This window comes from Equus quagga, chromosome 2 (assembly GCF_021613505.1).
Source record: "Equus quagga isolate Etosha38 chromosome 2, UCLA_HA_Equagga_1.0, whole genome shotgun sequence".
NCBI classification, from domain to species: Eukaryota; Metazoa; Chordata; class Mammalia; order Perissodactyla; family Equidae; genus Equus; species Equus quagga.
Window position 1 is genome coordinate 4,240,751 of NC_060268.1, and position 19,368 is coordinate 4,260,118.

At 38.8% G+C, this 19,368-nt stretch overlaps 1 protein-coding gene across 3 annotated transcripts in view; it reads left to right on the top strand.

Annotated features, from left to right (window-relative positions):
* Positions 1 to 19,368, top strand: part of MDGA2 (MAM domain containing glycosylphosphatidylinositol anchor 2) — a 778,429-nt gene that overhangs the window by 511,646 nt on the left and 247,415 nt on the right. For all 3 annotated transcript variants that reach the window (XM_046652130.1, XM_046652131.1, XM_046652132.1), the window contains exon 6: positions 11,715 to 11,984. In XM_046652130.1, coding sequence (XP_046508086.1) covers positions 11,715 to 11,984 — 270 coding nt within the window. The remainder of the gene's footprint in view (positions 1 to 11,714; positions 11,985 to 19,368) is intronic.

Sequence of the window (19,368 nt, forward strand, 5' to 3'; positions counted from 1 at the left end):
ATGTCTGAAATCCCAAGATAAGAAATGTAGCTAGTGTAATAGTTAAACCTGAATTGACTCTTATTGGAATTAGATCTGTAATAACAGTGTTAGCAGCAGTCCGTATTTACAGTATGTCAACATGATGCTGTAATGACACCTACTACAAGGTCTGTGGTTTAAAATTGTCATTTTCTCCAGTGTAAACCACAGTTTTATGGCTTTGTAATTCAATCCAGTAAATTGGCTCCTAACCACGCACACAACTTGGAATCAAATTCCACTGCTGTGGTACATTTATTTGTAACAAATTATGCTCTCTTTTTCTGCCTTTCTTTTCTTTTTTTAAATTTAATTAACCATTGGGAAGGAATATCAATATAAACATAATAGTAAAAAATACCTAATATAGCTTTAAGTAAAAGGAAAACATCTCCCAAAGACATATTTAGCCCTTCTTAAAACAAAATCTACACATTTCTTGGGTTTCCGAGGATGGGCCTTAATTTAGTCAGACACCTCACTTCCTAGAATTAGACTCCTCTTTCTAGCATCTTCAGATGCACACATCTCCGTTGGAGGCTAGAGCAGAAAGTCCAGCCATGAGGTTGGTACCAGATGCTTGGTAAGGGCTGGAGAGCTCATGACTGAACTTGTCCGGGTTGTGACCCAATTCAGACAATCAAGACAGGATGTTGTTGTTCTATTCTGTGACACTGCTTCTAGAATCCAAAGAAAATAACCCTTATAATGCTCATGTGTGTTAAGTATGAATGTATGTAGGATTTGTATGCTTTGATTTATTTTATTTGACTTTTGGTCTCGTACAGTATTCAGCAAAATGTGACCACTTTTGTCATTCACAAAGTAGTATGTATAGCAAACTTTAGGAGCATTAGCAAAAATGTCTCTCTCTTTTTCTTTCTCTTTTAATCTTATAAATAACATCTAAATATATGGATGTATTACTTCTCTTCCTTTTTAAAATTGCACCTGCCTTGTCTGACATTTTAGGAGTGATTGTTGAATAGATGGAGGCATGGTTAATAGGTTATCTTTGCGACCACACTTACTAGTCCATATGATAATATTCTTGTGTCTCTTGCTCTTTTCTTACTGGAAGATTGTCAGCTGCCACTGTTGTTCTCCATTTTCCTGCCTCAGGAAGCCTTCTCATGTTTAAATTCCTCCTCCTTATGTCCTGAAATCTGAGAACTTAAATACCTGAGTCCATGATAGTTGTATTTAAGTTGGCAGTAAGCACACCTGAGCAATGACCTCAGAGCTTCTCCCAAACATGCTTTAGAATTTAGGGTTTGAAATTATGACTTCGGTGGTTCACAAATCCTTTTTGCCTTCTGTACTAAATAATACAGATTTCTGGAAGTCTAACTAGCAAACCATGTTTATTTTTGCCTTCCCAGGTTTTTATAATATAATAATAGATGGTATTAATGTCATCCCTTCTTTCTGTTAAGAGAGGCAGCATCAATTCTTCCTCTGGCATAAATATCATCAGACATTTAATTAAAGCTTGGAAAGTATCAACTTTATTTCACTCTGGAGTTTATCTGCAATGCTTTGTATCCATCTCATGCCAGACTGTCTAGATTAGGATCCCAGCTCCACTATCCATTGCCTATGTGACCATGGGCAAGTTAGCTACACTGTTTTTCAGACTGGCAATAAGAACAATAGGTGGTACCACACCTATCTCATATGCTGAAATGAGTCAATATATGTTAAGCTTTTTGAAGAGTGCCTGGCACGTGTTAAGGGCTCTCATTGTCTCCATCTAATTGCAAACACCTCAAGGGCAGGATTTTTGTCTGTTTTCTTCTCTTACCTCCGATGCCTGGAACAGAGCCTGGTACACAGTTGGAACTTAATAAATATGTGTTGAATTAATAATACTTCCTAAAATAAAACATAGGTCTATCCCTCTGTTTGCAGAAGTTTATTTTGTTGCTATCAATGCCCTGGCTAATTAAGCTGCTGATATGATTTCTAATTGTTGTATCTTGGAACCACTTTAGGCATTTGAGTAACCTGGGTAAGATGGGTCTTAAGATTAGGAGACTATATACCTAGATGTTTTCCTAATCGTGGTAGAAATTTGGTCTAGGCAATCGTTTAGAAATTATCTAACAGAATCCCCTTGATGTTTAGAGGACCAAACAGAGGCCAGCAGAATTAAATCTGTTTCACATTATTCTTCAAGGTTAGCTATGAACCAACCTTAGCCAAAATTACTATAAAATGAAGTTATAGAATCCTAAAAGGATTCAGAATATAACACTATAATACAGTGTCCCCAGGATGGGTAATAAAAATACAGAAACTAATCTTTACCAGGCCAATAAGAGAATACCTTTTGCATGGGTCCTCTATGTCATCATACTGGTTGTAGAAATACCATCTGCCTCCCTCTCAGCAGCTGTGGCGACCAGAGCAGAATTCTCATTTTGTTTGCTTTGCCTTTCTGGTGAGGCTTCGGTAGGTGTCAATGTGAGGTAACACCACGTGTTCTTAGAGGCGATGGCTTTATCTGCTCTGCTGCTGCTCTTCATCCTTTACAGAAGAGCCTTAAACCCCGACTGATTTTTTAAGTCCGTATTAAATTATCTGCATACGGGTCCTCTTATCACAAAGACCATGTGCCCTTTATTTTGGCTTCAGGGACATCGTTTGGTTTAACCACATGGTTTATTAATAGTAATGTATATGTTATAACTGAGCAAAAAATTAAGTACAAAGAGGCATAAGTAAAATACAACGTTTATTGTACAGGAGTGGTGTACTAAATTTTGATAGAGAAATTCTTTGTCATCACCTTGTTATAATATAAAGCATGGTTAAGGTCAGGGGGTTGAACAATGAAAGAACTGACGGGTCTTCATAACTAGCATTTTTCAATGAATGTCTCATGAAATCCTGGGTCATATGTCATAGTCTTTCATGTTGATTTTTTCTTTTTTGGTTAAGTTTCTGATTAATAGTCGGGGCTTAAGTGAAGTTCCTGTTCTCTAATCTTTAAATTCAACATTCTTTTATTCAATAGGACTTTATTGATTACCTTGTTCTTTGCCAGATCCTTTTCTGGGTGCTATTGGTAACATGATGTGAAATGATATCATGTGAAAATATGAAAAAAATCAGCTTTCACCCTGATAGCCTATTTCTTAATATCTCACAGTGAAAGTGTAGGGCTAAGTGCTCTAATGATGGTGGGAGGGTATTATAAGCAGCTATGCTTATTCAAAGGAGGAAGCAACTCAATTGGCTTCGGAAAAAACTAGGAATTCAGGGAAGAGTTGGTATTGACAGTTGAGCATGGTAAAGTCCTTGACCACTCTTTACCAGGAGGATAAGCACTGCAAGAGAATTCCAGGCAGCGGGAATAGCAGGTTCGTGCTCTGCTGATCTTGTGAAGAAGACATCTTTGCAATTAGGCACTATTCCTAAACCTTGTATCTTCTACGAAGAGCAGGAAAATCTCAGGGACAGCAAGTTCCTTAGTTGGAAGTGCTTAGCTTGAATTTTCTGCCCATGAGAGATGACCCCCTGGGATCCTGTTGCAGTAGATGTATGCTCAGGTTCCCGTAAACTTGAATGAGACCAAATTTTGCCAAGATTTTACCTGTTGGCAAGAAGAGTATGAGATTGTTGACCAAGGGAGGGAGAAATTTGTGGTGCTAAAGTTCTTCTTTGTCTTATTTTTCCAGTGTTCATGGAGACTTTTCAGGCCAGTAAGTATCAGGACCCCAACTATGGGCATAGCTTATTGACTGAAACAAGCTTTTGGCTTTACTATCTTTGTCACCTTAGAACAAGTTCCAATTCTAGTTTTTCCACTTATGTTCAATGACTAGGTTCAAATGTAAATAACCCTTGTTATGTTTTGTAAACTCTCATTTCATTGAAGAATATCTTTTGGCAGATTTCTGTACTCATTGTGCTCTGATGGCATAAACATCCTGGTCAGGGATCATAAATGCACATGGCTTCAGAGAACAGGCAGATGATTTAACTATGAGAAGTCACCGAAGACGACAGGAGTCATGGGGAGACGGTGGTTCTCTTCCTACCAGGATATTAGCTTCAGAGAGCAAGGATCCTTTGACTGTTTTGTTCACCAATGTATCTTAAGTGTCTGTCACAGGTGCTTGATAAATACTTATTGAATGAATGAATGAGTATGTTGACATGTGTTGCACTAGGGAGAACAAGCAACACCTAGCACATTCATTCATAATAAGAATAATGATAATAACAACAACGATGAGAGATATTGTGCCAACCAAACAAAACCCATCCGGGGAATCCCTTGTTTGGAACCCACGGTATTATGAACTAGGTCTCTTCTAAGAGACTTTTATGTAATTTTCCATAAAGGAACATACTTACTGTGCTGTCTCAATCATTTCCAGAAATATCTGTCCTGTGAATATTAAAATAATGAAAAATGCATGTTGGCTTCAATATCTGTAGCAAGGGCTCCCTCTTGCATTAGAGACTATTTATGAATGCTAATATTACCATATCCTGGAGCATTGTTTTAAATAGAATTCTCCAATATAATATCATTCCTGGGCTTTATGAGAATCAATCAATGTGTCAATAATGATAATATTTGAATAATAACCCCAACTAAATGGGTAGACTATTTTGAGATTTCAAATCAACTTCTAATATATACCCTCATTTTTATTATGTGAAATGTTCACTGCTACCTGTATTTCAATGAAATGTGTGTTGAAATGAATTTCAATGAAATGCATGAAAATATGATTCCTGTGTCTCAGTGAAATGACTAGTTCTTCTGAGAGAAACTTTTTTCGATTCCTTGAATCTGTAAGCAGAGCTTCAGCAGGTCTTTCCATATAGAAGCTGGTTTGTCTATCATCTGTATATTTTCTAGTTTAAAAGATGGGAGGCCATGTAACAGAAGCAGAAAATTCACCGTATGTTTTTACCCCCTCTTCCTTTAATTCATACCATGATTTTTTCATTTCACTTTATGCTTATATCCTAATGGATAAAAGGTACCCCTGCTCACCACCAATTCCTTCCTTATTCTTTCTTTCTTCACCCTTTTCAGATTATCTCCACGTAGCCAACTATTGATCACTGAATTCATAAGGAAAGGATGTCCTAGCAGACACTGTGAATGCCCTGCCTTCTCCTCTTAGCTCATTCTGGAGGTTGGCAGATTCCACATTCAGTGTCCTTCTGTCTAAGGACTTTCTCTGGACTCAAGCAATGTGTTCAGCCAAAGCATGAGGCTGAGTTTATACCCACAGAATAATCCTCAACTAATGAGGGACAGGGTTGGTAGATGAACTCCCAGCCTCCTTGTTCTTCAGCGGGAGGGTTCTGAGGTGTGTCCCATGTCATCTCTCAGAGGGCTCTCAGAAGCAGGGTGCTGGGGTCCCCACAGTGACACCCCCTCACTAGTGCCCCTTGATTGGCTTTCCTCCCTCTCCTATCTCCCTTCTCTGTTCCTTCACTATGCTTTCTGGGATTGCCACCCAAATGATCTACTTGCATCACAACCTGCTTTGGGGGGATTCAAAGTAAGACAAATACCCTCCTAGTTGAAGTTTTTTACTGGAGTACATTCTGGAATTTACGTTTTTGCTTCCTGGTGATTTTCCCTATGACTCAAGTTGCTTTCTAATACTCGTATTACTTCCATTCAAGGAAACACATGTCTTAGAATATCTCTAACTCAAGGCAACAGTCAGCTTTCTACAGTAGTCATCTACTTCATATTCAAGTTAATTGAAGAGTATGGGGAACAACTAAGCTCCTTTTTAAAAATTAAAAGCCCCAGATGCATGAAAGGCCAAAGACTCTAAGAATATAAAGATGACTCCCACTGCGTTGTTTTTAATTTTTTAAAATCATGTTTATCTTCAACAAGCTATAATGTTAGGTAACAGTAAAAACAAAGCAAAATAAAACACCCAAGAAGCCACTGACCTCAGCTAGAATAGCATTTTCTTGGTACAAAATGTATTCTTAATTAATCCCAAGCTAAGTTTTTGCATCACACATCCAGAGGACCTTATGAGGCACTGACTCACTCAAATTTGCACTGGGCATGGATCCCAGTCTATAAACTCATGTTTGGAATGAATGTATCTTTATTGTTTTATAATTCAACTTCATTTTTATTTCAATGACCTATCCTGCTGTATTTTCAGAAATTTTATCTCAGTATCGAGTTCTTGTTTTCACCAGATTTTGTTTAAATTCTAGGAAGTGCTCTGTGGTACTAGGGCCTGGGGCCTGAGGTCTGCATCTTTTGATAGGCAGGTATCGCCTGAGAGCTCCCTCTTTCCTGTTATCTTGGCACATTTGGTTCTGGCTGGTCTCTCTGCTCCTTCCAGTCCACCACTGTGTGGTCGGCGCTGTTCCTCTGGGGCATGGAGCATTTTCCAGGAGACTCATTATGTTTTTCTCTGTCTAACCAGTCACACTCAGTGACTTAAAACCAGGGAGATACACACCAATCCCCCAGTGCTCTTGAATATCCAGACGTTTGAGATTTAGTGGGAGCCCAGAGGCCAGTCCTCTCTCTGTCTCGCACCCATTGAAGTCTCTGTTGCTCAGTGCAAGGAAACTTTTCTTTTGCTTTAGGGGGTGGGAGATGATGAACAGACAGACACGGGACATGATGACTGAAGGAACAAACATGGGAAGAATTCTCTTTCTTAGAGATATTTCCTAAACTATGTTTTCCATATTGCAGTCATTGAAGTTCTGTTAGAGGTTTAGGATTTTGGAAAATAGAAACCACTAGCTGTGTGGCCTCTCCTCTCATTCTTCATCCTTTCCTTTCTCTTCCCTTTTCCTCTTTCTCTCTCTCTTTTTACATCCTATGTCACCACATCTCTCCCAGAACCAATAATTTCTCTCTCTTTCCCACTCTCTCTCTCTCTCTCTCTCTGTAGCTATAGAGCATCCTAGAATGTTGGCATACTGATCCTCCAGAGAGTCAAGTCTCTGTGACAACTGCTGTGGTCACCGTGCCTTCCATCACTAAGTGCTGGCCAGATTGTCAGTCTGAAAGTCTGCCTGGCACCACAGTTGTTTATAAGCGCTGCATACACAAAGAATGTTTATAGCTGGGGATGTGTGTGCTATGTTAAAAGCAGACTTAGTTGAAATTATTTTTGTAATTTGAGCCATTAGGCAATAACTATTAAACATGTTTAAAATAATCCATGATTTTTTTTAGATATAACTGCTTCACTTAATTTGAAAGTTTTCCTTTGTTTACTTTATGTATTTCATGTTTTACTATCCTTTTGCTTTGGTTTGATGAACATCCCAAATAAAAATTACATAGTGTCCATTCAGTGTTTCTCTTGTCCACTTTCCACCTTCATGTTTAATTTCTTTACTACTTAAAAATGAGCTTAAAATAGTACTCTGCCCCTCACATGTCGCTCTGAAGAATGAACGGGTGTCTAGAGCCTGTGATCTGTCTTAGAAAAATGAACGTTTCTCGTGGTGATGAGGGAGCTGATGACCTCTATAACCTTACATGTTTGTATTTGTACAGCAATGGGGTAATTCAATCAACACATGGAATAGACATTTGCTGAACACTCAGATATGTCCATGATTTGGTAAAATGAACTTCATCTTTCTTCACTTCCTGTATACCTTTGTAAATGCAGCACATGAAGCTTATAATGCATGGACCCGGGGCGGTTGGACAATTTAACGACACTGTGAAAAATGAGCATTCGCTTGCAGGGCAGGGGATGAAATAGATATAACACCATTTACCTATGAGCTTTTAAAGGCCCTATGAAAATGTTGAATCAGTAGTTTCAACTTATAAACAAGAAATAACGTAGAAAAAAATGTTTAATTAAGTTTCTTCAAAATGTTTGGATGTCTTGAAATACATTTCCTATGATATGGTACAGAACCTCTAAAAGTCAAAATGGTCTTAGAGTGTCTCTGCCATATGCATCAGAATAAAATGGAATAATCACATTTTATAGTGACTACAGTTTTTAGACTAGTCACTCACGTATCCATTTGCCCACTTATTAATTTGCTTTACTAATATTTATTAAGCACTACTATGTGCTGAGTACTGAACCAGGCTATGAGGGTGGTAATAAAAATGACAAAAGCAACACCTTTGCAAGAGCATATTTTGTACCAGGCACTATTTTAAGCTTTAAACTTGACACACATTCAATGCTCTCAGTGCTACAAGAGAGTTGATTATTTTCCTCTATTTCAACAATAGAAAACTGAGGTGCTCAGGAGTGAAAGACTCACCAAAGTTTACAGAGTTATTAAATAACAGCAGAGTCAAGATTGGAACCCAGGTGTCTTTCTCCAGAATTTGTGCTCTGACCACTCAACCATCACACCATACATCTGGGAATGCCATCGCGCCACTTTGCTTCTGGCTGAAGAAGAGCAGTGGTAGCCTGGCTAATCTTGTACAATGTGATAGGAGAGGGAACTTCGGGGGCTCTGGAGGCTGGGGAGAAGGGAGTAACTAGCCCAGGATGTTTGCATTACTTTTTATTGACCCCCAAATTAGCAAAGGATCTATACAATGTTAAATCTCTTCTTAAAAATAATTTTAATTTTAGATGAAAATTTTTTCTGTTTTTTCCAACTTTAACTTTTTTCTCTAGGGTGTGATTTACATTTAAACTTGGTGAATCTTAATGTCTCTGTAGTTTTTAAGCAAAGCATCATAGTTCAAGAAAGCTGATATTTATAGAATCAGAAGTAAGACATGAGAACAAAATGACAATAATTTCCCCTTTATCTTTTCAAGATTTAAAGCCAGACATTTTTGGTATTAAAATTATATGAATATTCTTAAGTTCTTGAAATCATCAGTCATTTTTGTGGTCTCCTTGGACTATTTTCAATATCAGGGATAACAAAGCAAATGAATGCCATCTTCAATAAAACTAGGTTGGACAACACTCTGTTTTCAATTCAGATTTTAAAAAGGGAGGATTTTTAAATAAAATTGTGAATAGTTTCACAATGCATTATAGATAAAACAGTGATATTCTTGTTATATATGTATTATTTTATGAGCTTTGAAATTTTCTTGACATTTCTCTTTAAGTATTGTCTATCTAATAGAAAAGCAACACATCCTTATGCAAGTCAATTCAAGGCCAGTATTTCTTGACTTAATGTCACCATTGTGTGTTTCCATAGTCCAAACTTATGCTGTTAATGGCCTGTAGGTCTTGGGACTTTTAATTTTACTAAAATATGATATAAAACTAATGAGTTTTGTTAATATGATACAAACGTTGGACGCTCTACAATTATATTTTAACTAATACCTGTATAGGATTATACTATTTACCTCAAATTGGGCTGTAGGGATTTCTTTTACTTTTTCACAATGACATATCAATAATTAAGTATAATATCTATTTTCAAAATATTTAATTAGTAATATCTTCCATCAGTTTAACAACATTAAGTAATTCGAGATGCTTTCTTTTCTGCCAAACCGCAATGCCTTTTGCATATGATTTTCACTATGTGCATTGCCCAACAGGTTTTTTACCATAAATCTTTATTATCGAAAGTTAACACCTCACAAGGGTTATAGAGGCACTTTGAAAATTACTTACTACTGGGGGCCAGCCCGGTGGCGCAGCGGTTAAGTTCGCACGTTCCGCTTCTCGGTGGCCCGGGGTTTGCTGGCCCGGATCCTGGGTGCGGACATGGCACCGCTTGGCATGCCATGCTGTGGTAGGCGTTCCACATATAAAGTAGAGGAAGATGGACACAATATTAGCTCAGGGCCAGGATTGCTCAGCAAAAAAAGGAGGACTGGCAGTAGTTAGCTCAGGGCTAATCTTCCTCAAAAAGAAAAAAAAAAGAAAGAAAATTACTTACTACTTAAAGTGACGTTAGAAGGACCAGCATGCAATGATGTTTAAAGGGGTCATCCAGGCATTCGATGCCTTTCCCATGGTTATTGTAAACAGAACCATTATATGGAATTGTTTCCTGCTCTCCTCTGCCCTTCTCTCTCTCTCTTTTTCTTGACAAGGTAGATAATATTGAACCAAACAAGGAATTTACCTTTTATTCTGAAAAAAAAAACCACTCTCCAACTCTAAGCAGAAGTGAATATCTAAAACAATCACAGTAAAGTTGAATACTTTGTGTTTCTACTATGGGTTAACTTCATACAATACAGTTTTAACTTTGACACAAAATATCTCTGAATGGATGAACTCAAACACCAGAATAAAGCATTCCCCGTTGTTTTTAGGGATGCATCATGTCCTCCAGCACTGCGGTGTAAGCAGGAGAAATGTGCTGTTTGTGAATGTGGCTTTTGTGCAGTTTCTATTTTGAGTGTTTGATGAAAAGTCTCTAACAGAGCATTTTTCATTGAATGGAAATTTATCTTTGTATTTTTTAACCTAAAGATCACAAATGACTTATTTTCACTGAGGAGATTATTATAACCCAAGCATGGCAGTGGTGGCAGGCATAGTTTAGTACTGTGTTCGAGCTCTTTTTTATTTCTAAGTGTTGAAGCAGTGGTTATGAGGACTCACTGCCTAGACCTTTGTGAACAGAGAGGGTGGAGGTGCCTCTCTTTGGTAAAAGACTGGGATGATGTATGCCTTAATCTCGTACTTGGTTGTGTTCAAGTTGCAAAAATTATCATTTCACCTTAGAATAATCCAAAAATTAAATAATTGACCATCTTCACTGTGAAAATACAAGGACTAAACAGCTACAAAATTTATACCTGGAATGTCAAAATAAATGACGATTGTCAGCATGAAAACAGAAAGGGATTTTTGTTTAAAACTTTAATCCCTCTTGTTGTCCACAGCTGCAAAGGGCAAGGTACCACTAAGCCTACTTGGATGTTTAAGCAATCAAAGTTTGTTGATAAAGGGAAACAGAACGAGGAGCAGGGAGAAAGGGGAACAGCAAATCGGTGCTTACAACATCCACACCACAATCAGCCGGGGAAGTCCCAATAGTGTGTATGGCGATGGGAGTGCCGATTGTCTGGGTCTGAGGCAAAGCGTCCTTTCCTCAGTGAGACTCCCAATTGTTTTATGCCTGTGACTCCCTTTTATCCTAAGGTTTCTCTGGGTTCTGACTCAGGGTTTCAGACATTTGCATATTTTGAGTTATTTCTTCTTGTTCCCATGGATGGGGTGCTTCTATCATTTTTGTTCCCATGGATGGGATGTTTCTGAAGTCCAGTCAGGTGTCCGTGGGGGTGGCCAGCCCAGACAAGGAATGTGACGCACAACATATTCTTTGTAACTCGTGCCTTAGAGTCAGAGCTGAAGTGGCCATCTTTGGCCCCAAACTCAGACACATTCCTTTACCTAGGGCCAAGGCCCAGTGTCCTTGGAAGGTGGGGAGGTCAATGAACTCTGTACATTATGGGCCCTGACACCTCTTGTCATTCTGATTTTGGAATAATAATCCAGAAACCCATAAATTTTAATTCTCCTCTGCATGTGTAAAATTCTTAATACAGTTCTACAGGTTTTTACCACATCATTAAAATATGTAACCATTACATCTGGTTTAAATTTGACCCATTCAATATAATTTTGGCAGAAAGGGGACAGTCTTTTATTTTAATTGTTTGAATGAACGTGAAGCATGCTGTTGAATTCTAGTAGTAGTGTATCTAAATAGGCGCATGTCCTTTTGTTTGTGTCTTTTAGCATCTCCGTCAATTAAACTCTTGGTGGATGACCCTATAGTTGTAAACCCTGGAGAGGCCATAACCTTAGTGTGTGTTACGACAGGAGGAGAGCCCGTACCCTCTCTCACCTGGGTCAGGTCCTTTGGGACTCTGCCTGAAAAGACTGTTTTAAATGGAGGAACTTTGACCATACCTGCTATCACCTCAGAAGATGCTGGTACTTACAGCTGCATCGCCAATAATAATGTGGGAAACCCTGCAAAAAAGTCCACGAACATCATTGTGAGAGGTAAGTTTGCCTAGGGAATGTGACAACATAGATTTCTGGAACAGTCAGGCTATCACAAAGCAAATAATGTTTGGTATAGAAATATTTCTTCAATGTTCCTCAAATATTGCCTACATATGTAACATTCATAGAAAATTATTTATAAATGATCAATGATGTCTAATTATAAATGGAACTTAAAATTCCTAAATCCTAATAACAATGTTTGATATTTACATTGAATAGTTTTCATAACATATTCTTAGTGATACCACTGAATAGTTTTTATAACACATTCTTAGCAAAAAAAAAATATTAAAATACAAATGTGGCATAGAGCATTAAGTATCGCTATACAGATTGTGTATTAGTTTAGGGATTTAACAGATGTATCAGTTTAATGTTTAGTAAACATTTATTGAATCCCAATTACAAGCAGAGCTTTAAATTGTGCGATTATTTAGGGATCTATAAAACATTACCTTGTACTCATGGATTCTACTGTCAGATAGTGAAAATATAGTATATCAATTAATAGCCATATGATACAGTGTTTGGCAAGTATAAGCAAAAGCAATAGAAATATAAAAAAAAATTATAGTAGCTTCTGGCTGAGGTCATTAGGAATATGTAATGACATTTGCTCTGGGTTTTATAGGCTGGAAACAGCCTATAAACAGGCAAAGATAAGGAAAAGTCAGAGATAGTGAAGGTCAAAGTTTATCTAAGGAACTGATGTAAAAGGTCGGTCTCTGAGTCGGTCGTAGCACTGACGTTCCAGTGCGGCTGCTACCAGCTGGTGCACTGGTGCTATGTGTAGAGGAGACCTATCTCTCCGCTTCAGAGGACATAAAGTCACTGTGCAAGGACAGCACATGCTTCTTCATGTCTCACTTCACCTGGCACAGTCTGGGGTTGGGGATGGAGGATAGACACGGATGCCCCTAAAGTTAAAATAGATATCCATATGGCCAAGAAGGCCCTTCTGGGAGACAAATGAAAATTTCTCACGATGAAGGATTGATGGAAGCAAAACATGTCGAGGTTAGCATTTATGATTTTGTGAACATAGATTGTGGTGCTGTTAGGGCCCATAGTTATCTGTTATCATCCAAACTATCAGAATATGCTACTTGGCCAAAGATATACTCTATTCAAAGTATTGCAAGGTCTGATAGTGTAAATCAAGACACTGTGAATAGCACACTATCTCTACAAAATTGTAAGCCAAACAACATTAAGTAATTGCAGGATGTACCTTTATTTTATGTATCAAAATACATAAGACCAATTAAGCTACCACAATGTTTTCTTATGAGGTGGAATATTATTGAAAGACGTCTTTCAGATTGGTTTATACTTAGGTTTTCTTCTAAAGCATATATACCCATTAGCATACATAAAAAGGAAAATAAAAATAGATTGGTTAAATTATTCTTAAAACTTCAGACTCAGAACCAACTCAGCTTCTAAACCCGTTTTCATCCCAGTCTTTGATGCCTGTGGTTTTCTACACAGCTGCTTTCTTTCTCATTAAGAACATTTATCACCCGGAATTCTAGAGACTTGTTGTCTCTGTGGTTTCCTTCAAGCCAGGTCACCACTGCTGTGCTTTGCTGATAGCAACTGCAAGAGGGTTTTGAATGTAAGATGCATCCTGATTTTAGAAATATGAAAATAAATAAGGATTTTAAAATCAGTGAAATGTGATCTTTATGTCAGTTGTTTAAGAGACTTTCACTGGACAAAGACCATATGCTCAGGACTCAGCAGTTGTGTAAGGGATGCCTGGGGGTGACCACAAAGACCAGTGACCACATCCCTACCCTCAGAGGGGTTTACAATTATGTAAGGAAGGGGCAAATACAAAGGATAATATATGCAAATAAATCAAAAGACAGGGTCCGCAAATGGAAGTATTCGACGTTCCTATTTTGGATATCGAAGCCTTGTCTCAGTGAGTAACCAGGTTCTGTTTTCCCTCCACCCAAAACTTAAAAAAAGGGAAAAAACTGTACAAATCACCAATGTTTATTATTTCTGCTTTTCATTTGCTTTTAAATACTTCCTTCTCCAAGTAGCCATGAAATGATGCTATGAAATCTTGCTATAATAATTGTGAGATTGATTAAAGCATTGCAAAAATGTCCTTAAGAGTTATGAATGCAATGTAGAATCTTTTATTCCATTATTTTATCAAGGGCAGGAACACACTAGAAAAAAAATGATGCATTAAATTTAGTTTGACCATAGGATCATCTGTAGGTATATAGAATTCATGTACCACTGGCAATATGTCCAGCATAAAATATCTGTGTTGCTGAGGCCCCTTGAGTCAGGAAAGGACTGACTCAGGCCACAGCAAGGATCTGCTCCCAAGGGCTTGCTCCTCCCCATCCCGTCTAGCAGTTTTCATCAGTGTTCTTACAAAGGACAGTTTCCAACTTTGACTCAAATGACCTAAAATAAATAATGCCCATAAAATGTATTTCTCCAATTTATAATTTCTTTCTTATGCCTTTGATTCATCTGCAGTGTACAATTGCATAGTCCTATTATATTACCAGTGCAATCTCTCAGCAGTGGCATTCACATAATTCATAAAATTGAGTTTGTATGTCATCTCACTGAATATAGAAATAGCCTTGGTTAACGGGTCCTAGATTAAACTGTGGGGAGAAAAGCCGCTAGAGTAAAAGGAGGCATCATACTCTTGCCACAAAGGCCAAGAAATTCAGTTAAAGAAAAATGGTTTTCTTTTTATTATATCAAAGAAATTCTTTTCAGGTCTTCTGATTTGTAGGCCTCTGCAGTGTCTCAGATGAACTGTGCCGTGGATACAGTGGAAATAGAGCTCTGGGTTTATTTTCTTCCCGTTCTTTTCTGAAATTAAATCAAGATCTTTAGACCAGATTTTTGGAGCAAGCACCAGGATATTCTGTGCATAGAATTCCCGTTACTATTTGAGAATATCTGTGGACAAAATAAGAGTGTAGGTTGCAGAAAGGAATAAACCTCTAGAAACATTTCTGAACCCGTCATTTGATTTTTTTTAAGACAGAGAACATTATTAAGTAAATACTGTAGACAACACTCTGTGTAGATAACAAGCTGAAAATGAAGAGGAATCTCGTCTGTTTTAATATCTCATTAGAACATTTATAAATATAGCTGCACTGTCTTTGCGTGTGATCCTTTAAGAACTGGCAGTGACCAAGCCACATTTCTCCCAAGTCACGGGAGAAGCAGTTGCTTAATATCTTTGATAAGAAAATTATGTTGATTTTCTGGTCCCATGCTGGGTGGCCTGAGCTCTGTGCTTTCCAAACTCCTGTGAGATGACGTGTCAGTCCCACCTGAAGTCCTCTCATTGTGACTCACTGCGCTTAGAAATGCCCGCATTCCTCTGCTGTCCTGAGTTGAACCACTGTGTCAAACAAGCGTGGTTCATAACATGACCAAGACGTTACTGTATTTTACTGTCCTGTGGTCTCTTTAAATCTCACTCAGTGGCTTAATCTTCCCTTGCTTTAGGAAAAAAAAGTCAGGCAGACCCCATAACCGTTCTGCTCATTGTTAGAAATACCGAGCCCTACAGTACATTCACATCACAAGCACACTGCTAGTTCAGTGTTTTGGATGCGTGATCCAAAATAGGAATAAAACCCTAAACCTGATTTATTGCAAAATTTTCTCCCCACCCCACTTGGGTCCACTTTGGGCTGGAGACCTGTGTGGGGAAAGTGGCGGGGGGCGGGGGGCGGCTTCTATGGTTGACCTCTTCCTCTTGGTCTGTCTCTTTGCCCCTCTCCTCTTCACCTACCCCATCCCTGACCAGGTAGCTACATTCTGACGTCCCAGGCTTGGGGGAAGTCTCTATATAAAGCAGTTTTTTCCTATGTGGCACATTCATGAACTCTTGGGAGATTCCTCTACTAGAAGAGACGTACATCTGTGTGGATCGAGAAGAGATGTCTATTGGTGGAATCTCCCAAGAGTCCATGAATGTGCCACATACCTTGAGCATCTTCTGCTGTATCTTTCTACTGAGGGCTTCTCTCTTTCCTCCAGTCAGCCCACAAAACAGAGCCCAAGACAAGCCCACACTACCTTTCCTCCTGTGTAACTCACATCTGTGTATCAGAAATGCTTACCAGCAAACTGTGAGAGCACACGAATCCCAGTGAGGCCACCTCCACCTTACTGCCATGCAGGTTTGGGTTTCCTGAGATATGTCAGGCACCATTTCAGGGAAAATATTCAGAGCTCTGACTGGTCCCATGAAAAGTCCCTCAGTAGGATTGAGATGAAATAGTTTCTCCTTCCACCACCTCAAGCCTGGAAAAGCTGCATTTCACAATTTTCTTCAAAGGTATCTTTCTTATCAAATTTGGTCTCTGACCCTTTTTCTATGCTTAATTATCTTTAAAGTCCAAGAATCATGGAATGGAGTTTCTTTCATTTCCTTTCAAAATCCTGCATAAGAAGGAGATCTGTTATATACTCACTATGGAATTCTGTGGATTCTGTTCTCAGTCAAAAGTGAGTCAGGAGAAGTCTATTCTGTTATCTAGTTTCACAAGAATATAGAAGAATTACAAGAATTTTCAAAATTTTTAGCTGACATTCTTAAATGTGATGATCCATCAGTGAGACCTCTTGGCTCTTTCTTCAAACTGTACTCTGGATCTGACCATATCTGGCCGAGTTCACTGTTACCCACCTTGTGTAAACTCTCAATGCATGTCCTCTAGTTAATTAAAATCACCTTTTCATTAATCTTCTCTCCACTCCAGCCCCTCTTTAGAAAGGGCTGTTTATCCACCATATTAGATAAGGTACACTAGGCTGAGTTAACAAATAGACCCATCCATATAATTACTCAAAACAAAAACACCTTAGATTTTTCCATGAGAGAGTTTGGGATATTTCTTAGTTGATAATGCTGCTAGTGGTGTCTGTGTGTTTGGTGTGGGGGGCGGTAGGCATAGAGAGTCTGCTCCAGGCAGCCATTGAGGCACCTAGGTTGGTGGTGTCTCTGCTATCTTTAGTCTGTGGCTACTGAGGTGTCTCTAAGTGTTACCCCCATCCCTGTCAGCCGTAATTAGGAAGGAGCGTGAATGAGCTCACATGGAGATTTTGATGCCTTAGTTCCAGGCACATTCTGTTGCTAGACCTCAGGCACATAGTCACACCCAACGACATGAAGGCTGGAAATGCATTCTTCCTGTGTGCCCAGGAATAGGAGGGCATGGATTTTTGTCAACAGCTAGCTGTCTCTCTTACATTCATGCAAGAGCCAGACTTGTTGAGTTTGTCTCATTCTCCTGATCAGCTCCCTCCCATGGCTTCCCATCTCACCTAAAGTGGAATTCACATTCCTCATTGTCTCTTCATGTCCCTCTCCTCTTTACCTACTCTGCTTTAGACATACCATCCTTCAGGACTGAAGCATTTGCTGTCCTTTCAGCCTGGAACGTTAGCAGTCAAGTGCCGGCTTCCAGGAGCTGTCCTCTGTGGCTACTCTGCCTTCAGTAGCCCATGCTTAAATCGCTGCAGGATGTATTGTGTCTCTGTATCACGCGATTACCTGGAGTTATTTTATATGTATTTCTTCCTTTACTGTCTGTGTCTCTCGTGGGACTATAGGGACAAAGAATTTATCTGTTTGTTGTCTCATTCAGTGATGTACTCCTAGAGCCTAGAAGACTACTCAGCAGATAGTTGATGCCCAATAAATACATGTAGAGGGAATGAATCTTTTTTATAAGCTCACTGGTTTATATTGTATATTTCTTATTGACCTCTATCTCCCTTTGACAGCCTAAGTACATATTAAATGATATTAATCAAAATTAGTAAATTCTACATACATATTAAATAATGTTAAATATCCGTGTGATTTGACTAGCTCATTGAGAAGGCCCCATTGTTCTGATTGTTTGTTGCTTTGTCACAAGCCACCCAACACAATACCTTAACACGGTAGCAATCATTTGTTTTGCTCACAAATCTGGGGGTTGAGAGGCTCAGCTAAGAAATTCAGAGTTTCATATAATTGCACACAGAAGGTGGCGTCAGCTGGAATTACCTTCAAGACTTTTTCATTTAAATATCTGGGGCCTGCACTAAGACGTTCCAATAGTGAGCTCCTCGGTCGGTCTCTCTTTGTCTCCGTCTCTCTGGTTCTGTCTCTCATTCACTCTCGGTGGTGTCTTATGGGGTTTGTCCGCATGACAGCCTCGAGGAAGCCAGCCTTCTGCAGCCAGCCTTCACCAGGGTCCCAAGAGCTGCGCGGGTTCCTTCCCTGGCCTCTGCCATCATGCAGTGTCGATAATGCTTCTCTTCATCAAGGCTGTGACGAAGCTGGCCTGGTTCCGGGAGGGGATCCAATATCTCCACCTTTTGAAGGAGGAGTGTCAAATAATGTGCAGACATGTTTCAAAGCCACCGCAATATGTAGTTGACTCCACCAACCGTGTTCGTCACGTCATCCCCCCGTGCTGCCTCGGTGCTCATTTATGCCTCTAGTATTTTCTTCTTTCTCCTTAATATCATCAGCCCCCATCTTGAACCCATGGCATCTGCAAAGTGACATCATAAGCAGCTTTTTCTTTTAATTTTAGAATTACTCCAGTCAATTTTTGTTGGCTGTGATCTCAGGTTCCTAACATGGAGAAAGAAAACAACAAAAAAAAGATGTCAATATTGAAATAGATTTAACCTTTATGGAAGAAGTCAATATGTATTCAGTGAGGCATGAATTTACACTCTTCTACCTGCACGGAAATATATTGTAACCTCCAGGAACGTCATAACCCTCTCCTCTGAAAAATGTTGATTTACCAAACTCTAGTTTATCCACATGAAAGGGCTGAGTTCCTTAAAAACCTGAATTTTGATATTAAACATATTTGTTCAGAATTCATTTAATGGAAATATGTCAAATATTAGCACTGCTAACATTTCAAAAGGATCTTTAGGCTTATTGCAAAAATCCTTATAATTATAAAATTCTATGAGAAAAACTTAGAACCTTTGAGTGTGCCGGTCTGTCTAGATAACAGTGATAGTTGATACTGATTGAGCACTTACTGTGTGCAGGCAACCAGGCACACTACGTACATTAACTATTCAATCAGTCCAAAATATTGACAAGGTAAAAAATATTCTTATTCTCATTTTAAATAAAAGTAAAACTGAGGACGGAGCACTAACTTCTGCAAAACAAGCCTCATTTAAGCAGCAGAGCTGGTTTTCAAAACCCTCACAATATGAGTCCAGGGCCACTGTCTTAACCAAGGGACCATAGTACCTCTCACAATTTTGCCAGGTTTTAAAAATAGATAGTCACCCTGTCCCAAAATTGCACTAACGTCTTTTTTATTTCCTTTCTCCTTGCCTT